This window comes from Tiliqua scincoides, chromosome 2, assembly GCF_035046505.1.
Source record: "Tiliqua scincoides isolate rTilSci1 chromosome 2, rTilSci1.hap2, whole genome shotgun sequence".
Taxonomy (NCBI): Eukaryota; Metazoa; Chordata; class Lepidosauria; order Squamata; family Scincidae; genus Tiliqua; species Tiliqua scincoides.
In genome coordinates, this window is record NC_089822.1 from 221,460,636 (window position 1) to 221,480,740 (window position 20,105).

Sequence of the window (20,105 nt, forward strand, 5' to 3'; positions counted from 1 at the left end):
ACACTTCCCTGTGAGTAAGCCCCACTGAGCCTAGTGGGACTTACTTCCAAGTAAACCTGCATGGGACTGGGCTGTGTGTGTGTGAGAGTGCTGGAAAGGAACAAGAAAAAAAAAAGTCCTCTGCACGTGCTCAGAAGCGCAGATGCTGTTTCACAAGCTCAGGAGCGAGGTGCGCCCTGGCTGCAGAAGCATCCTAACAGGGGGAGGAAGGCGCAGCCCTCGGGAGGTCCCAGCCAGCGCGAGGCAACACGGGGAGCAGCGCGCGCCCGGCGGAGCAGGACTGCTGCCTTCCGAGAGGCGGCGCTTTGAAGAGGCAGCAGAGGAACTCGGTGACGTCACCAGCCTCGCGCTGGGCTCAGGGCAGCGCCCAGCAAGCTGCAGGGAGGCGCGAAGAGAGGTGAGTGGGAGGTGGGGGCGCGCGCCTGCACTGGCCCCAGCAGAGCAGCTCCTGTGACGGTCCTGTTTGTGACTGGAGTGTGCTGCGCCTGTGGGAGCCCCTCCTCCTGGGCTGTGGTGGGGACTCTCGCCTCCCTCTCCCTGGACCTTCCTGCCCCAGCAGAGGTGGAGACCCACTGCCCTGCTCTCAGCTCCAGGCAAGGAGGGTCTCCTTCTCCCCAGGATTTGGTGTGTCCCCCTCCCCAGGCCCCTGAAGCAAGGGCGGAGGTAAGGCTGCTGCTGTGGAGGGAGAGAGGAGGATGTTGCCTTCAGCATGTACACAGTGCACTTCTTGAGGCTGCCAGTCTGTGTGAGCTGCAGCAGTGTTTCTCAAGCAGTGGCACTGGTTCCACTGGTGGTACTCAAGGTGATGTCTAGTGGTACTCCCAGGACCCCCACCGCCTGTCAACGGCTCCAGTAATGCAGTGTGACAAGCAGCAGTGAGAGCCAGGGTGGTGTAGTGGTTTGGGAGGTGGGCTTAGACCTGGATGATCCAGGTTCAAATCCCCCCTAGGCCACAAAGCTTCTTGGGTGACCTTGGGCCAGTCACTTTTTCTCAGCCTCACCTATCTCACAGGGTTGTTGTAAGGACAAGAAGGAGGGGAGGAGCAGCCGTGTAAAAACTGCCCTGAGCTCTTCGGAGGAAGGGCAGTATAAAAATGTGAAAAATAAAATAAAAAAATAGCTTGGAAAAGCCCTCACATCCAGCCTAAGCCTCTTACTGGTGTGTTGCGTCTGGTCTCCCAGACTGAAAGTAACTAGTGATTACATCATCACCGGTTACTTCAGGTGGTACTTCCAATAGGTGAACCATGCAAAGTGGTATGGGGGTGGGACAGTAGTTGAGAAATGCTGAGCCACAGATTTCAAAACTTCTTTAAAAAAAATTAGTAGGTGTGCTTGTACACCTAATCGCAGCAAGTTGTAAAGGTTTGTGTGTTAAATCCAACACCTTTTAAATAATCTGCTTTTATTTGAAGCATACATTTTGTGAGCAGGTGCCGCCTTCGACTCTGTGCTCTTGTGCTACTGTGATAGTGTTGTTTTCATTCAGATTATCTGGAATGGTTCTATCTGATTTGGGGTGTCCCTGGAAGTTCTCCTAGCTAAATGGTCCTTAGCAAGGATATTTGACATGAGCGGAAACTTTTGTCTCCTGAAGCAGCTGCTCTCTGCAAAGATGCTGAAGTAATATTGCTTACTCAATCCAGATTTTCTCTAGGAGTAGTGACAAGAAGCTGTGTTAGCTAGCAGCGTGCAAGTGATGTCCATGCTGAAATCTCTTTGAGAATCTGTGTAGGCACCACATGCGTCTTACTTAAAAGCACCTCAGGAGGATATATGTCAAGGATAAATCAGTTGTGATGCAGCAAAGACTTGAAGTGTGTGGTGCAGTTGCATCACTTTAAAATCGTAGCTTGAAGAATATATATGGGATAGTCCCTACAGTGGGGCTTTTCAACCTTTTAATCTCACACCACAATGACAAGGCACTAAAATTGTCAAGGCACATCATCAGTTTAAGGATATATTTTATCATTTATAAAAGGAGTATTACTCCATGTTGGCCTAGATGCCTTTAAAAGGGGATTGGACACATTTCTGGAGGAAAAATCCATTTTAGGTTACAAGACATGATGTGTATGTGCAACCTCCTGATTTTAGAAATGGGCTATGTCAGATGCAAGGGAGGGCACCAGGATGCAGGTCTCTTGTTATCTGCTGTGCTCCGTGGGGCATTTGGAGGGCTGCTGTGAGATACAGGAAGCTGGACTAGATGGGTCTATGGCAGGGGTGTCCAAAGTTTTTGGCAGGAGGGCCACATCATCTCTCTGACATTGTGTCGGGGGGGGGCCCGGGGGAAAATAATTTACATTTAAAATTTGAATAAATTTACATAAGTTTACATAAATGAATATATTAAAGATGAACTTATATGAATGAATGAAGGTCTTGCAATAGCTCAAGGTCTATAAAAGTCCTTGCACAAAGCAAGACCAGCCTTTCCTTTGCTGCTGCTACTGCATCACAGACATGAAACAGCAAGCAGTGGAGGGAGCCCTCATCCCACACAGCTCATGTGAGAGGCCAAACAGTTGCCCTCATGAAGAGAGCAGTTGCATCAGGCCAGTGCGGGCTCCAACAAATCTCCGGAGGGCCAGAGGCTCATTGGAGACTGGGGGCTCCCTGAGGGCCGCATTGAGAGGCCTCGAGGGCCGCAAGTGGCCCCAGGGCCAGGGTTTGGGCACTCCTGGCCTATGGCCTGATCCAGTGGGGCTGTTCTTATGTTCTTATGAGTAATATGTACTCTAGAAATAAGAACAAAATGCATTAGTGCAAGCTTACATGGAATAACACATCTCATTTAAACAGCTGACAAGAATTACACTACAGTCGTTCTGTTCTCCCCCAAAGGCCCTACTAATAAATGACCCTCCACCAAACTCCCACAGCACACCTGCGGATCATTCATGGCTTACCAGTGTGCACAGTGGTTGAACATTGCTACACTAGAGGCTAATAAGATTTACTCTTGTGTATATGTTTAGAACCGGAGTGTCAGTCAGACTTGTAGGCCACAACTAATTTGAGTCCATCTGTTTTCTATAGTTACTATTGAAGAATGTGTGGGCGTACAGCTGTTACTCTGGGAGCAGACTGCCTCCGTCGTGCTTGTGCTTACTGTGATAATCAAGGGAGGGCAAGGTATCCTGAATGGAAAAATGCTGATAAATATAGTCCATCCTATAATAAGAGCCCACACTCTAACAACCCTGTGCTTCTCTCCCGACAACATTTCGAAAAGGTAAAGTCATAAATTGTATTTCAGTCTTCTATGTAATTTGTTAAAATTGCACACCAGGTTCATGCCTCTGTTCCCTTTTTTAGAGGTATAAAGTTATGTTTTAGCTAGCGCTGTAAGATGAAAACTCCACAAATAAATTATGGCGTTTGCTTTGTGGAATTCAGTGGAGCATTGGTATCTGAAATGGGACCTCTGTTATGTTCTGTTGGCCTGTGATGTTCCAGAAAATGGATTTCTATTAAAATATCTGGCAATCTCCACTTTACCATGAGACCAAGTTTTGACTAATTGATTTTTAGGATATTGGGACAAATATTGCCTTCTTCACACTGCAGTGAGGGCATGGTCGCAGTTGTCATTCTATAAAGCTCCCTGTGTTCTCCTGTATGAAAAGTGACATTTGCACTGAGTTGCTTGACAGGAGAAAGTATAGAATAAAAAAGTAACTAAGGAAGCAAACAGTTCCTGCTCTGCTCCTATCCTCCTTATTCTGTGTTTCTTTCAGTATTCTGTTCTGTTAAGTTTTGGCAAAAACAACTGGGGAATGGAATTCCTCATGTCTTCAGTGGACCACCTTTAATGCTTAATGTGCCATTGTTTGCTTGCTCTGTATTTTAACAGAAGATCTTTGTTTCCATGATTGTCAAAATCATCATCTTTCTGCAGCAAAATACAGATGTATACATATGAAAATTGCCTAAAAGTCTATAATTTGCATGTAGAGATATTTAACTGCAGCATAGAAACTTTTCACTATCTTGCAACTTGAAGAGGTATCAAACTGCTTTGGAAGCACTTGATCTCAGGTGTTCCCTCTCTGATGCCACCTCATCCTTGGAAGCAACCTTGATGCAGGTTACTAGTAGTCCTAGCAACATAATGAAGACCAAAGAATTTGGTGGTGGTCTTGGGGGGGATTGTGCAGGTATCATGCATTGTGCAGGTATCATACATATCTGGGGGTGCTGACACACAAGCAGTTCTGTCCTGTGCTAAGGATTGAGCTGCCCATACATTTAGGAACAACAACAACAAAAATTCTGGTGAAAATTAAAGATGACTTTGTTTGGCAGAAATGAATTTTAACCTGTAGTGGTTATAATTGCCACAATTCTGTACTTCCACTTGCTGTAAACCTTTTTTTAAAAAAATGTGAGTTCATAACTAATGCTTTGGGGCTGTCTAACACATTCGCACACAACTACACGCTCTATTACATTTTGTTACAAAACAGTTCACTAGGTTTTCCAGTTTATAATAAAGCTTAAACCTCAGAAGATATGCACCTGCTGTGACATGACTTTTCTTGTAGTACAAGAGTAAAGATAGTTAAATCAACAGTTTAAAATAGTCCCATTAGTGCACAAATTCAAAACCCCCACAAAGTGACTGTCTCGAGCATAATGTTTTGTAGTCTATTTCTTTTTACTTTTCCACACATATAACTCCTGTTTGGAGTTCACACAGGGGTCTAGTGATTGATAAACTTCCAGAGTTAAAAAGAAACTAATAATATATACTCCTGCACATCTGTGCAATTTGCCACTCTCTGGGGATGAGTGGCAATAGTCCCTAGGCAAGGAAAATGGCAAATGCATCAGCATGCCTACTCTCTCTCTGGTATGTCCTTCATCTGCCTCTTGGGGCCTCAAACTGGCAGCTGTTGTGCTATACTATGCTATACTGTGCTTCACGGGCTATGAAGCGCAACAGCAAATGCAGAAGGGAAAAAAGCTTGCAGTAGTGGCCAGGTGGTGGGCAAGGCAGATGGGAGGCGGGCAAACTGGAAACAAGGGTGAGTTTTTTGCACCTTGGTGCTCAACCTGTAATGCTGCTCTTGTACCATAAATGTACACAAACATTTGCCAGGCAGCCATCCTTTAGATTAGTTTACATGCATTGTATCATTAAGCAAAACTACAAATAACACTGATTTCATAGTGGATCAAAAGCTAATGAGCTTGTGCCCTATTTTTTAAAGTTTATATCCATATACATGTTGTAAAATTTGAAACTAGTAAGCTTGTTTTGATACCATTTTCAATTCGGAGACAATTTCTAAAAGCCGCCCATACACAGTAATGCTGAAAGTTTGAAAATTTGACTAAAAGCTGACAAAAAGAGGAAGTGAAACCCTTTAGTCTGTTTCAATTGTCGCAACTGAGAAAACAGCAAGAAGTAATTAATGTATGAACAGTGGGAGGGAAAGTTTGAAATGGGTAAATAGTGAATTTCAAAAATGTTGTTATTCAAATTTTAATGCTATTCAAGTTTGCGCGCAAGTACGTGTGTGGTTTTTTTATCTTTAAACAAATCTTAACTACTTCTCTACCCTCAATGGCTGCAAACTAGAGAATAACCAAATGATGAATACATCATTGAATTGTTTAATACTGGAGAATTACTGATTGCATGTTCAGCCTTTGTTAGATAATGAATAGAACAGCTAAAACATACATTTGCAAATTGTAATGTGTCCTATGGTTTGCCTGGCTGTAACTGATACCAAATTTATTTGTGCTTTACCTTGTAATTTGTTGTTCCTTCTGCAGAATTTGCAGGCATGCTCTATAGAGGGTAGAAGTATACCCCAACGTAGAACTGGACCAACTCTTTTTTTTTGTTAAAGGATCCATTACTAGCTGACTCATCGTAAAGGGATTGTTAACCAATAAAAACCCAAGGGTTTTATATTTAGTCAGTAATTGCACAAAATAGAACAACCATTTTCAACCACTGTGCTGTGGCACATTAGTGTGCCGCAAGTGGTCCACAGGTGTGCCACAGGAATTTGTGGGGAGGTCATTTGTTAGTAGGGCCAATGGGGGATGTGAGCCTCCACTGGCAGCATGGTGTGCCTTGTCAATTGTCAAAAACCTGATGGTGTGCCTTGACAATTTTAATGCCTTGTCAGTGTGCTGTGAAATGAAAAAGGTTGACAATCACTGAAGTAGAATCTATCTGCAGTTTTCATTATGTAATGAAAGAGAAGGCAAGATACAAGAATGCCATTTCACCCCAGTTCGGCTAGAGAATTTATACCTGTAGAAGCAGGTTTCTGTGAATATATCATTTGCTCAGTTGGGCGCTGCAAACACAGTTCTCCAAACCAGTCCAACATTCAGGGTTGTTCAGGCAGGTCACTTAAAAAAAAATAGAATCCACCTTGATTCGTAGGGGAGAGGAATTATTATTAACAGTATTTATATACCGCTTTTCAACTAAAAGTTCACAAAGCAATTTACAGAGAAAAATCAAATAACTAATGGCTGGAGTTTGAGGAATGCTGGAGTTGGTGCCCTTCTTCCTCAGGCAAGGTTTTTAAAAAATGACGTTGTTGTACAGCATCCTTTTAAAGATTTCTGTGCAATACTCACTGTTAGATTGGGGCCTTGGTTTGCTTTGTACCTTCATGTCTGTGTTTAGGAACATTGTTTTACAGTATTTTTTTCTGTTTCTTCTTTATGAAAGGATGCCAGTTCTTCTGAGCGTGTCCTTGTGGCTATGCGTTGGGGGCTGGTTCCAGCCTGGTTCAAAGAAGCTGACCCATCTAAAATGCAGTATAACACTTCCAATTGTCGCAGTGATACTATGATGGAGAAGCTCTCCTACAAGGTTTGTTTTGTGTAGTTTTCCATTTGAAAAGCAATGTTTGTCTCCTCCTATTTTATTCATGTATTCTGAGCTAGGCTTGAAAACTGAAACTTTTCCTAGGAGTATTGCAACAGTTGCCCAACCTCACCAAATGTAAATAATTTCAAACAGCATGCTGTGAACCCAGCATCTTGATTTTCCTGAAAGGGAAGAGCCCAGCAGGTGATAACTTTTCACATGCTGTGCTTGACAGAGTGGCTCCAAGACAACCTGCTGCTTGGTTCTCTGTGCAGGTTAGATTGGAGAAAACAAAAATAACACTGGCTTCATGCATGGTTTCTGGAAATATGATCGTATGTACATAAAAATTCACTGTCTGTTTTAATTCTGATTGTTTTCATCTATAGTCACTTCGCTTTTCTGCACCCTTTTCAACTGCAGGCATGCACACATCTTGAGGCAGTCTTCTGCATGGGATTCAGTTAGGGGAAAATGAAACAGCTGCCAGGTAGTGGTGCAAAAACTCACCTGAGGAAGCAGAAATTGCATATGAAATGTAATCCTCCTTGTACCTCCTTCCCACTCATAGCACAAAACCTCTGCTGACTCTAGGCCTGAATGAAAGAGCCCTTTCAGAGACATTCTGTAATGTCATAGCAGCTTAGCCAGTGCTGGAGCAAGGATGGGTGTTTAGACCCATCTTAACTGTCACTTCTCTTGTGCAGCCTCTTAGCAGCCTGCTTCACTATCCATTCTTACCCAGTCTCCTCTATTCCATCTACTGATACTTTTTGCACTCTTCTTTTTCTGGGTTTTCTTTTATACTTGCATCCATTACATTCAGGTCCTGACTTATCCTTTTTCACAATCCCTGCCTCTCTTAACCTTGAAATTCTCCCTTCATGTTCCTGTTTGCAGTTTAGGCAGTGGGTAGGGAGGACCTATAGTCAATTTTTAGAAGTTGTTTGTTCTGTCCCCTCCCTTGTGGTGTTTTGTTCCTGTAACTGTTTTTGGAAAACTACCTTAATGACTATTTTTCAGCAGATATACATGTTCCATGATGCCTCAGTTGTAGCCCTGTGACTACATTAAGGGCCTAATCCTATGCATCATAGAAGCAGCAGCTCCAAATGGCTACCGCTATATCCTATGCTGGATGCAAGCAGGCTGGAGGTCTCCTCAGGAGAAGGGGACATTCATCCCTTACCCCCAGCCTGGTTAATGGGGCTTCTCAAGTTTGTGCTTCCTGTTTCACTGGCACACACTGGAGAAGCCCTGTGTTGGCTTCCAAGCCCAGGACGGGTGATAGGAGTCAGTGGAAGAGGCCTCCATTAGTCCCACACCCCCTCCCAGGCCCTTCTGTTCCCCATTCCTTTCCCTCACCAGAAATGCCTTTCCTGCCCTGATGGGGCAGCGCAGGCCCCCTCCCCCACCAGTGCCATCTAACTCCTGGGGTGGCACAAAAGTGTCTTATGGCATGTTTGCAACACCCATGGCTGGTGCTGGGGCTGCAGTGCCAGTGGTGAAGCCTTATAGGATTGGGCTGCCCATGTCCTAAAATGGAAGAAACCCTGAATTCAGTTTTATAGACCAGTCAATGATTCCCCCCCCCCCATAGGGAAAAAACCTGGTAAGTGCTTTTGCTTAATGCTTAATCATGCTTAATGCTTAATAACTAAAAACTAAACATGCTTAATAGTGCTTTTTGTCATGTGCAGACTGTCCTTTCTTAACTACTAAATAGCCATAGTTGGTCCTCTTTCTCCCCTAGTTAGAAGTGCAGGCTTGAGCCTTGTTTTCTCACTTCTCAGAAACTGATCAGGAATGTCAGCTGGGGGAGACATTTCCATCATGTCATGTGTACTGGGTTTCACCAATGCAAAGTGCTCTAGTACTGAAATGCGACTCACAGTGGTGTACAGAAAGGAGCTATTTCTTTGCTGGATACATCAACAGATCTTTTGACTGATGGCTTAAATTTGTAGAAATTGGAAGGACTGAATTTTCAGCAGCTTGAACTGTATGTCCTTATGGCATCACTTGGAATTGCATCAAATAGGCTCACTCACAGCATGAAATAATTTGAAATCTTTTTGTGTTTTGTTGGTTGGTTGGCGATAATATACAAGGTGAAACAGCCATATTTTTATGCCTCATCTTTTGAATGCTACAGACAAGCCCACCTTTCGGTAGATCAGCTGGAGCGGCTGCCCTGGCCCCTGCACCTTTTTCCTCTTTTCTGAACATCATTAAAATTCAGTTCTCACCTTCTTCATTCCTTTCAAGGCTAATGTGGCCATTTTTATTGAGGAAACATGTCTGCCATCTATTCTGTTTTAGCTATAGGGACAAATAGGGCAGGATCACTGTGGCTACAATCTTGGATTGGAAACAAGGCAGCAGAGAGAGGAATGGAGATAGCAGCTTTGCCTTCCATGGGGGGTGGGGGGGAGCTGCACTGGTTGAGTTGTCCTTGGCCCTGCATCCTTCTAGGGACGGCCCTGGCTATAGAGTATCCAGTCCATTTAAAGTGCTAGAGCCCTATAACTTACCAGTGTCTAGATTAGCCAAGGTCAGAATTAGTGATACTACTGTGGTGGCTTCTTCTACATAAGGAGGAACAATTCCTCCATTCCTGTTCACCACTGCTTAGTAAAAGTTTGTGAAGTGGATTCCACTCATCTTCCTAGATTGTGCTGTTGCAAGCAATAGTGGTAGAAGCCATTGTTTAGAAGGCTCTAAAGATTCTCATAAGTCCATAAGAAGAGCTCCAGCTAGATCAGGCCAAAGGCCCATCTAGTCCAGCTTCCTGTATCTCACAATGGCCCACCAGATGCCTCAGGGAGCATACATAACAATAGACCTGCATCCTGGTTCCTTCCCTTGCATCTGACATTCTGAGGTAGCTTACTTCTAAAACCAGGAAGTTCTACATACCCATCGTGGCTTGTAACCAATGATGGACTTTTCCTACAGAAATGTGTCCAATCCCTTTTTAATGGCATCTTGGCCAGATGCCACCACCACATCCTGCGGCAAGTAGCTCCACCAACTAATTATACGCTGGGTAAAGAAATATTTTCTTTTCTCTATCCTAACTCTCCCAACACTCCATTTTAGTGGATGTCCCCTGATTCTGGTGTTATGTGAGAGGGAACGTTCCTCTATCCACTCAATCCATCCCCTGCATAATTTCGTATGTCTCAATCATGTCCTCCCTCAGGTACCTTTTTTCTAGATTGAAGAGCCCCAAACGCTGTAGCCTTTCCTCATAAGGGAGTTGCCCCAGGACAGGAATAATTTTGGTCATTTTCTTCTGCACCTTTTCCATTTCCACTACATCTTTTTTGAGATGTGGCAACCAGAACTAGACGCAATACTCCTGCTGTGACCATCGATTTGTACAATGGCATTATGAAGTCGCAGATGCTGCCGCTTACTCCTGCTGCATCTGATAATCCCAGACCTCTGTCTGGTTTCTCTGGACCTGTTTTACATAATCAGCTGGGGGCTGTTGAATCATTCTCAGGTTTTCAGACTTTTCCTGCGCCTTAGGGCAGTCCTTGTGGAGGTGAGAGGGAGACTGGCAGACATAGCACAGTTTTTCGCCCAGATTCACCAGACAGTGAGCGGTCTTGTCCTGTTGCATTAGTACCTTGTTTGAAACTGCCCCCCTTTCTCTCCTCAGCGGCCTGCCAGGAACTGCACTGCTCTTGCCCTTGAAATGGCTGTCTTTGTTCTGATGACTCACCTGAGTCACTATAGCCTGCTGCATGCCTGGGGGGCTCTCTTCCTCTGTTAGCATAACCTCCATAGGATTTGTTGCATAACTGCACGCCCAGAGTCCTATTTTCCAGCAATTCATCAGCTCTTTTTGCTGCTTCTTTGGCTGAAGGTGGCTTTGAATCGGCTACCAAAGTTGCAGTGTGTGATGGAAAAAGGTGATATAGCTGCTCTTTCACCATTAAATCCTGCATGTCTTGACGGGTCTCCACTTTTGCAGCTTTCATCCACAAATCAAATTTTCTGTGCACACATTGTTGAAAAGTCTCTGAAGGCAATTTAGCCACTTGTCGAAATTGTAACTTTCTATGGTCTGCAGTCAGTTCAGATTGATCCCGAATCATAGTTTTAAAGTCCTCATAATATCATCAGGCAAGTTAGCAAGAATGGCTACAATGTCCTTATTATAAACCTGGGGGATCAAAATGCCAATATATTGATCTTTGGGGACCTTTGCCCTTCGTTGGACTTTCTCAAACAAAATAAAGAAGTCTGCTGGATCTGACTCCTTGTTCCAGCGAGGCAAACGTTTTACATCCAAAGTAGGGCACTGTGCTTGTTCACGCTCTTGTTGCTGCGGCATGATTTTTAACTGCAAGTCCAGCATCTGAGCCAATAAATCAGCTTGGGTCCCTTAGGGCCATGGTGATATTGACTGCTCTAGTTTGCCATCACTTTCTCCCTCTTCCAAGTATGGCAAATCAGGTAGTTCCTCAGTCATACTCACAGGACCGGTGCTCAGTTCCACGGAGGTTGGCTGCAGCTGATTCCAGGTGCCCACAATCTCTTTCACTCTTTTGACCGCTCCTGCACCACACAGTCATCCTGCTGCTCCACAGGCGTCCACTCTTTCAGCAGAATCTGTCTCCATGCTATTCACAACAGGGGTTGATTGCTTCCATGAAATGGCAAAATTTAACTCCTCTCTTTCAGGGGACGGAAATGAATTCAGCAATTCGCAATCTGTAGAGTCTAACTGCACTCTTTGCCACAAGGCTCTTCTGGCTCTAATATGTCCAGAGCCTCCCTGACTCATCACTTGCTAACTCCAACAAAAGAACAAACGGCTAGCGTGTACTGAACCCATGCCATGCATGTGCACACTCCAAACCGGCAAAATTGCTCAAAAGACCACCCGTGCCACCATGTCAGTTCCTCTTCATGCCTTAAGGGCTTCTGCACTCATAGGACAGGCTGCCCACCTGTCTCAGCCTCAATAACCCACCGCCAGTGCTTGCACTTCACTATACTGAGGTTCCCTCCTGAGCAACCTTTTGCCAAAATGAAAATGCGGGTGCACACACACACTTCCAAGGCAGAAAGTTTATTAAAGAAAGTAAAGTTACATCTTACTCAGGCAACCAGTGCGCATCCTGCCTAGGGAAGGAGAGAGATGGAAAAGGTACCTGCGTTCAGTATACATTCAGCATGGAAAATAATAAAGCTAACTTGGTCTACACTACTTTGACTGCTAAGTCTAACTACCAAACACAGTTTTACCTTGGCAGATGAATACTTATTCCAGAAGCACTTCAGGTGGCAGATACCAGTCTCAATGGCAAAGAATAGACTTTCACTGCATAAAGTTATAGGAAATTTCCATGGGACTCATGAGGTGTCAAGGGCCAATCACTTAATCAGAAATATGCTGAGTCATGTCACCCCAAGTTGTTATCCAATCACAATTCATGTCACGTCCACCTTGGCTCCTTCTCCTCAAGCTGATTTCTCACACCTGTGTTACATTCCTTTCTCTACATAATCACTGCAAGGTCCTCTGCTGGCACCTCTACTTGCTAGGCCACTCAGCATTATAAAGCAAGTTAATTTTTATGTCTATTACTCTGCCTGCTTTGCCATTTGAGTTCTAAAGCTTGTTCTCAATATTTCTTTGTTCTTAAATGACCCATGCTTATAAGAATATTGCCGATTACCAGTTCCTGGATGTCCTTGGTATTTCTTGGACCCAACTCAACTTTTCATTGTTGTTAGATCAAGCCACTGTTGTTACCCAAGATTCCTGCTGTAACATGGCACTGTGCAATCTTACTGCCATACCATACATATATCATCATGAAATATCACTCTGACACCCCTCAGGTGCCTTTTTTCTAGACTGAAGAGCCCCAAACGCTGTAGCCTTTCCTTGTAAGAGAGGTGCCCCAGACCAGTAATCATTTTGGTCGCTTTCTTCTGCACCTTTTCCATTTCCACCATTTATTTTTTTTTGAGGTGTGGCGACCAGAACTGGATACACTGCTCCAGTTGTGGCCTTGCCATTGATTTGTACAATGGCATTATAATATTGGCCTTTTACAGATTGCTTCATTACAGTATTTCATTTTTGTATTACCTTGTTTTCGTTTTAGTCGTAGGTCTTTCTAAGGAATTTGCATTGTGTCACTTCAATGTTAACCTGATTATGGGACTTTTATTGACTATATTCTAATACTGGCCTCCATCAAAATGTGATGTTTTTGTTTTTAGGAGAAAGTACAATAATTCCAAAAGTTAACTTTGATAAAAGTACAGGCAGTGGAAGTCACAGACTCTTGAAACTATTGAGATAGTGGTGGGGTCTAGCTCAGCTACAGAGCATCTGCCTTGCAAGCAGAAATTTCCAGGTTCAATCCCTGGCATCTCCAAATAGGGCTGGAAAAGACTTCGATCTAAAACCCTACCCTAAAGAGTCATTGCCAGTCAATAGACAGTTCCGAGTCTGATTCACCAATGATCTGAGTTGAACATATGAAACTGCCTTAAACTTGCACCTACAGCAAAGAAATGCACAGAAGAGCTGCCAAGAGAATTCTTTATCTGGGATTTGCCATGTTCCATTTCAGGGAAGCTGGCAGGATAGTTGGATCAGAGGGCTGTTTCATCCACTGTCAGAGAACCATACAAAATCTTCATAAGGTTCTGTGGGTGTACAGATCTGCAACAAAGTTATTTCTTAGTAGGAAAGAAGGGGCTAAGGGCTTGTCTGGTGCATTTTGCTCAGCCAGGTTCTTGGAGTCCAGTCTCTGTCTATGAAAAAACAGCAACTGAGCAACTGAGGGAATCCAGATTTGGAGGGTGTGTGGAAAATCGGGCAGCTGCTTTGGCAATTTATTTTCAGAGGCTTTCCAAAGGATCTGCAAGGGAAGTGGAGAAGCTGGGGAGATCTTCCATGGGAAATAGTCCCTCCTTCACGGGACACCCTACTGCCTACTATCTGTGCTTTCACAGATAGAAGGAGCCAGAGGTGCCTGCAGGCCATATTCATGTCTTGTCAGTCTCTTGGCTTGTGTTCACAAAAAAGCAAATATTTGGGAATTTGTGTTCTGTTATGAATGTTCGTAGTTGTAACTGTAGCAATTAAAATTTCTGTTTCTCGCAAAGGATTGTAGGGAAGACAAATGGGGAACAAATCAGTGGACGTCCAGTGTGATCTTGCATCTCTGGTCAACATCGCTTTATAGAATCTAATATATGACACTATTAAAATCCTCCTATCCCAAATGTATTTTGGACTGCATTTGAAGCAACCGCTTCCATGGAGTGATAGTTCCCTGCCCCTTTCTCTGTCTTTAAAGGGACCACTTGTAAAAGGCAAACGCTGTGTGGTGCTGGCTGATGGCTACTATGAATGGCAACAACGCAATGGACAGAAGCAACCCTATTTCATTTACTTCCCTCAGACTGATCCGGAAACGGTACAACACCAGTGTATCACTATTTTGTACTGTGGTGCTTGTGTTATCATTTTTCTTGATACCTTCCTCAAATGATAGTTTGCCTCAGGAAGTTTGTACTTTATGATTCTGGTCTGAGTGATTAAGCGGATGCTGAATGCTTTGAAGTTTGTATATATTGCATGATCTTTCTACAAGTTGTGCATATATTGGTGTGGAAGAGAAATACCCGCTCTTAGTAGCTGACATTTTTGCCAAGTAATCAAGCTCAAATTATCACTTCCGCCTTATCTCTGGGTCAATCAGAGGGCAAAGTCTTTCAACTCTGAAAAGTTTTCCCAAGCAACAGGCAGGCACAGCTCCTTAGAAGCAATTTGTTAACCTTTTATTCTCCTTCCTTCTGCTGCAGCCTGGTTCTGCTTGGCAAATGCTTGCGAAGCAGGCCTGTTTTTTGAAACACCAGGATGGGAATCCTCCTTTCCATTTGGAGCAGGCTACAATTCAATGCACCCTTACTTAAGAATAACACCCATTGAAAGCAGTGGGTCTACTTCTGAGTAAAAAGGGTTGCAAATATGTGCAGCTGCATCTCTCTGCTGTGAATTGAATTGCACACTCCCAGTTATGTGTTATGGGTTGTATGTTGTACGTAGAGCTTCTGGCTTAACACACCAGACACCTTAAAGGTGGATTTTATTCCTGGTTCAACCTTTTTCACTTGCATATCCCTTGGCAGCCCATTTCCATAAATTGTACCCTTCATATTAGCAAAATGTTTGTAATTAATAATACAAGCTCTCATCTCCTCTATATGAAAGCCCAGACTTCATGTTTTCTCTTTTTATCTGTTTGAAGAACAGAAGACTCTGCCTTTGCACTGTTTTGCACCAGAAGTGTGCTGAGAAATTCTGGGTGATTGATCACTTTCCATATTATGTTTCAGCTTTTTTACTGTGCTGGTTTTCAGTCACTGGTTCATACATGAATTGATGACCAAAAACTAGCTATTGGTGGGGCTTTCACAGCCAACTAGCTACCTCCCTTCCTGCCTTGCTGGTCCTTGCAAGGCATTCCTGTCTTGCAAGGCATTCTGGAGCATGACCTGCCTTTTTCTACCATTATTCCATTCTTTTTCAAGTACCCCTAAAGGTCCTGTTGAATGTCCCTGGGAGTACGTGAATACCAGGTTGTGAACCACTGTTTTACTGGTATGTTGTTTACAGTGCACTTACTCTGATAGTGCTTACAAAAAGGTGATGAAGACCAGAATTTAAAAAGAATAAAAATGTATTTTATGATCTTTTACTATGTTTTTAATAAATTAGAGACTACAGTTCTTAGGTAATAATTAGTGGTGGGTTATTTTTCAGGATCTGCCCTCGAGTGAAATCAGACAAAACTATAGTCAGACATCCCCCTAAGTTTAACCCCCGACTTATCCGAGGGTCATAGAACATTCCATGATTGTTGGCTCAAAGCCTGCCCTCTGTGGGATCGACTTGTAGGCTGGTATCTGCTGTAGTTCATATGAAATGACCCAGCAAGTCAGATATACAGTAGCTGAAAAAGAGTTTTTGGGTTCATCTTTTCTCATGTGTGGTATCGGCTGCATCTCTAGGAAGGAAAAGCATGGATGTGACATCATTACTAGCAATATATCCATCTGGATTGTCAGAATGGGGATGAGGTGGGCAGGCAGCATTTGGCCTGAGTGGAAGGCGTCCAGTGTTCCCCATTCATCTTTGTCACTTGCTGGTGCAGTGTGAGCAAGAGATAATGACAGGTCTCAGGCTTGACAGTACCTGCAGGGTAGCTACAGCAGTAGCTTAGATGGAGGGCTGTGGGTGAGTAGGTAGGTGTAAACATAGGCACTGGCTTCCCTCTTCCCATGAGGAGGGGTCACTCAGGAAGCCATTACTTGAAGGCAAATTGATTTGCTCAGCTTTTGATCACAAAGTTCAGTATCACCAGTTGACAGAAGTGCCTTTTTTATACATTTGATTGGTTTAATAATGTGATTCTCTTTTCAGTTCAGCAAACCAGATGTGGAAAATGAGAAGGAAGACTCAAAAAACAGAAGGCTACTCACCATGGCTGGCATTTTTGATTGTTGGGAGCCCGTTAATGGAGGAGAAATGTTGTATAGCTACACCATCATCACAGTTGATGCTTCTAAGGGTGTAAGCTCTATCCATCACAGGCAAGGAATAAAATACTGCATAGGAGCTTGATGTAGAAGAACATTTTGAAACATGGAACTAGCTAATGCTCCACAACTTTCTCTCCTCATTCTCTAATTTCTTGTTCTCTGTACCGGGTAGTGTTGCTGTTTTTCCCCCAGTACATATCCACAAAGGAAGGTTAGAACATGGAGAGCAACAGTTTTATGCTTCTTTCAAACTGTCCCCTTTTAAAGAACCATCTGATCATGAATTACCGTCCTCCTTTGGGTGGGGGTGGGGTTGTAAGATCCCTTATGACTTGTTTTACCTTTGGAATTTCCCTTCTGTTGTCTTTTTATATTGTCATTCCTTTTAAATTAACCTCTTGCCCTTTTATAGTTTCACCTGCCTGGTCTCTGCTCATTCAAGAGGGAGTAGGTTGCCACATCTCCCAGACCATCATGTTCCAATCCTCTTGTTTGCAGCCCTACAAGGAAGGAGGTTTTTTTCTCAGGCAGACTTCTTCTGTCTGGCAGCAATCTACCTTTCCCAGATTTTAAATTTGTACCTATTTGAAAGATGAAGCAGGAGCAGGAAGACAAGTGCCAGTTGCTAACCACTAGGCACTGTAGCCAGCCTGCTCAGTGTCTTCCACTACACATGGCCTTGTCAGTCAGACCCTCAGATAAATTGGGCCACTTTTGTGAATGAGTGAACTACAAGTCCAGTATTAATTGCTTGATTCTCCTCCTATTCCAAAAGATTTTTGGAATCTGGTTCTTACTGATGCTTGGACTGTGTGTATCTTTTGGTTACTGCATGTTGTGGATCAAGTTGGATGTCATTGAGATCTGCATCTTTCAACTTGTTTAGGATGCCAGCTATCCTGGATGGGGATGAGGCTATTGGAAAATGGTTGGACTTTGCTGAAGTACCCATGCCGGAAGCCCTTGGGCTAATCCACCCCACAGAGAACCTTGCATTTCACCCAGTCTCAACTATAGTGAACAACTCCCGAAACAATACACCTGAATGCCTTGTACCCATTGAATTGGACCTCAAGAAGGTGAGATCTGGTGATGGCTCTTCCCTGGCATATTTCTGTTTTAAGTCTTAGGTGTTCTCTAATATTTCCGTTGGTATCTTCATTTTACAAGCACTGATTTGAGCCCCTTATGAAATACTAGTGATGTTCATTTTACAGATTAAGGGGACAGCAGGGATGAAACACAGGAAGAGCCTATATTTTCCATCTTTGTTCTTTGTGGCCGAGCTGGTCACCCAGTATCCAGAGGCTTTGTATTTTCTTTTATCAGTCATTTTACGTCCTCCTGAATTCCTTGAAAAGACCCTGATAGGACTAAAAAAGGGCTGTAGCAGTTGAAGCTGATTTAATTTTTTGTAAAGGCAATTAAGGCCTGTTGCCATTCACTTTCTATTCCTCTGTGCAAAACTTGTGTCAGATAAACCTATTCCAATTACAATATATTTCGCTTCAGCAAAGTTTGCTCCAGGAAACCACATACCTAGGTAAGTCCATGAACGGTGCCATCCTAGTCATACCTGAGAGTAAGGGCCCAATCCTATCCAACTTTCCAGTGCTGATGCAGCCATACAGCAGCCCCAAGATAAGTGAACAAATATGCTCTTGCCTTGAGGAGGCACCTGTGACTGTCCTGTCTTCCTCCCCCCTCCACAGAATGCAGCACACACTCTTCTGGCATGGCTGCATCAGTTGGATAGGATTGGGCCCTAAGTCCCGTTGAACGCAGAATTTTATTTCTGAGTCCTGAGGCATGCATAGGTTTGCACTGTAAATGAGTTTGCAATTTCCTATGAGCTTGCAATTGGTAATAGTGACTTTTTCCCTAATTTGTTCCATATTTTCTAGGAAACCAGAGTCAGTGCAAGCAGCAAAATGATGTTGAATTGGTTAAAAAACAAATCTCCCAAGAAAGAGGAAGACGATGACTTACCAAGGTGGTCGAGCCAGTTCATCAAACCAGCATCATCCCAAAAAGCCAGTACAAGCCTGATGCATCAGTGGCTCAAGCAAGAAAATGGAGAACCTCCAGCAAAGCAGCCAAAAACTCAGTGTCACTAATCTTTCCACTTCATTCCTTAGCAGATAACGGGTCCAACAAATGGATCCTCAGGCATGTGTGCTTGCTATACTGAATGTCTAAACCTGATAGTTTCTACTGATTTGAAACTGTGGTGTGTCCTGGCTAGATCTGCTGATGTCAAGCAGGAAAGTCTTGACAGTAAGCATTTTCTTCTTGTCTTTTCTACAAATTGTGTTCTGGATGTTATGCACAGAGCTTGCTTCCCACTGCCAGTTGCTTGAGAGAGCAAACGTTCTCCAAGTACACAAGATGTGGAGAACACTTAAAGTAAAATTTGTTTCTCCCCTTGGGAGAGAAAGAAGCATTCCGTGTGGCAGGTGTCCTGTTGTGGTTTTCATCTGGTTCACATTTTGGATGTTTATCTGTAGAAAAGGCAGATCACTTTTGATGTCTGTGTGCTGCTGCACAATGAAAAGAACCTGCTATCTTGGCATGTTCTTAAACCTGTACAAGTGTTCTGACCCTGAACCCATTCTGCAGCACCCAAAGACTCTCCTTCAAGCACTTTGCTTCTTTCTAAGGGTGAACCGAGTTGGTGGAGAAACTACTCCTGTAAGCTGTAGGTCAGCAGCTAGTTCTAACTGTTGTTCAAACCTAGGGTGAGAAGATGTGCAGTAAGCTCAGTATGCTCGCACATATTTCAGTACGTTAGCAAAGAATGTGCATTTTGACATGTTTTGCAGACTTAAAAACGTTCTCAGTGGAAATTATTAATGCTGCACACCACAAAAATAGCCCTTACATTTGAGCAAGAAGTTTTTTATATCTTGTTATAAAAATTTTTAAACCATCTGTTGTTCTTCGCATGGAGAGGGTGAGTAGAGAACTGGACAACTGTTTTGTCCATTCACAATCTTGTTTTCATGCCTCTTTGTCTAATGGGAGACTCTTAAGTGGAATAGAAAATATTTGCAACTCTTAATTCTTTCAAGAACACAACTGCTTTTTTGGTAAGATGAAAATGACTTCTGGTCTCTTTGAAAAATGTTTTCCTGCTGAAAATTGATGTATCGGTGGGTGGGTGGCTGTTAAGGCTTCTCACTTATAAAAAAAATCTGTCAGAGCTGACTATTTGAGTGAGGACCTTTACAAGATGTACACTCTCTGGAGTACATTAATTACTTGCCTTTTAAAAAAATAGTTGTATAAAATAAAAAGTATTTAACTAGCATATTAATGTGTGTATGTGTGTGCCTGAACAGCAGTAAAACAAAAAACCATTTAGAGGCACTGTGAATAATATGTCATCCTTGTATTGACAAGTACATTGGTGCATAAAGTTGGGAGAACTCTAGCTGCATTCATGCTGGACTTCTATTTAATGCCAAAATATTATAGCCCAGCAATGTTTTTCTTTGTGATTAATTCAATATCAAAGCCATTTTAAAACTATGGTATCTGAGAGGTATCTGAGAGGATCGGTTCCACAACACCCCTGCTGCACATATCAAAATCTGGATAATGGGATTTGCAGGGGCCAGGGTTGAGGTGCCGCAGGGAGTCACCTGCGGGTTGCGCCGAGCCC

The 20,105-nt window shown here is 43.4% G+C and overlaps 1 protein-coding gene across 2 annotated transcripts; it reads left to right on the forward strand.

Annotated features, from left to right (window-relative positions):
- Positions 1-337: 337 nt before the first annotated feature.
- HMCES (5-hydroxymethylcytosine binding, ES cell specific) lies at positions 338-19,745 on the forward strand. Of its 2 annotated transcripts, none has more exons than XM_066617746.1 (7): positions 338-397; positions 3,046-3,241; positions 6,713-6,856; positions 14,194-14,313; positions 16,323-16,492; positions 17,328-17,520; positions 18,346-19,745. In XM_066617746.1, the coding sequence occupies exons 2-7, from the start codon at positions 3,059-3,061 to the stop codon at positions 18,556-18,558; spliced, it is 1,023 nt and encodes a 340-aa protein (XP_066473843.1). In that variant the 5' UTR covers positions 338-397; positions 3,046-3,058; the 3' UTR covers positions 18,559-19,745. The 2 variants fall into 2 exon arrangements, with proteins under 2 accessions (XP_066473843.1, XP_066473844.1); XM_066617747.1 differs by lacking the exon at positions 338-397 and adding an exon at positions 586-663.
- Positions 19,746-20,105: the final 360 nt, after the last annotated feature.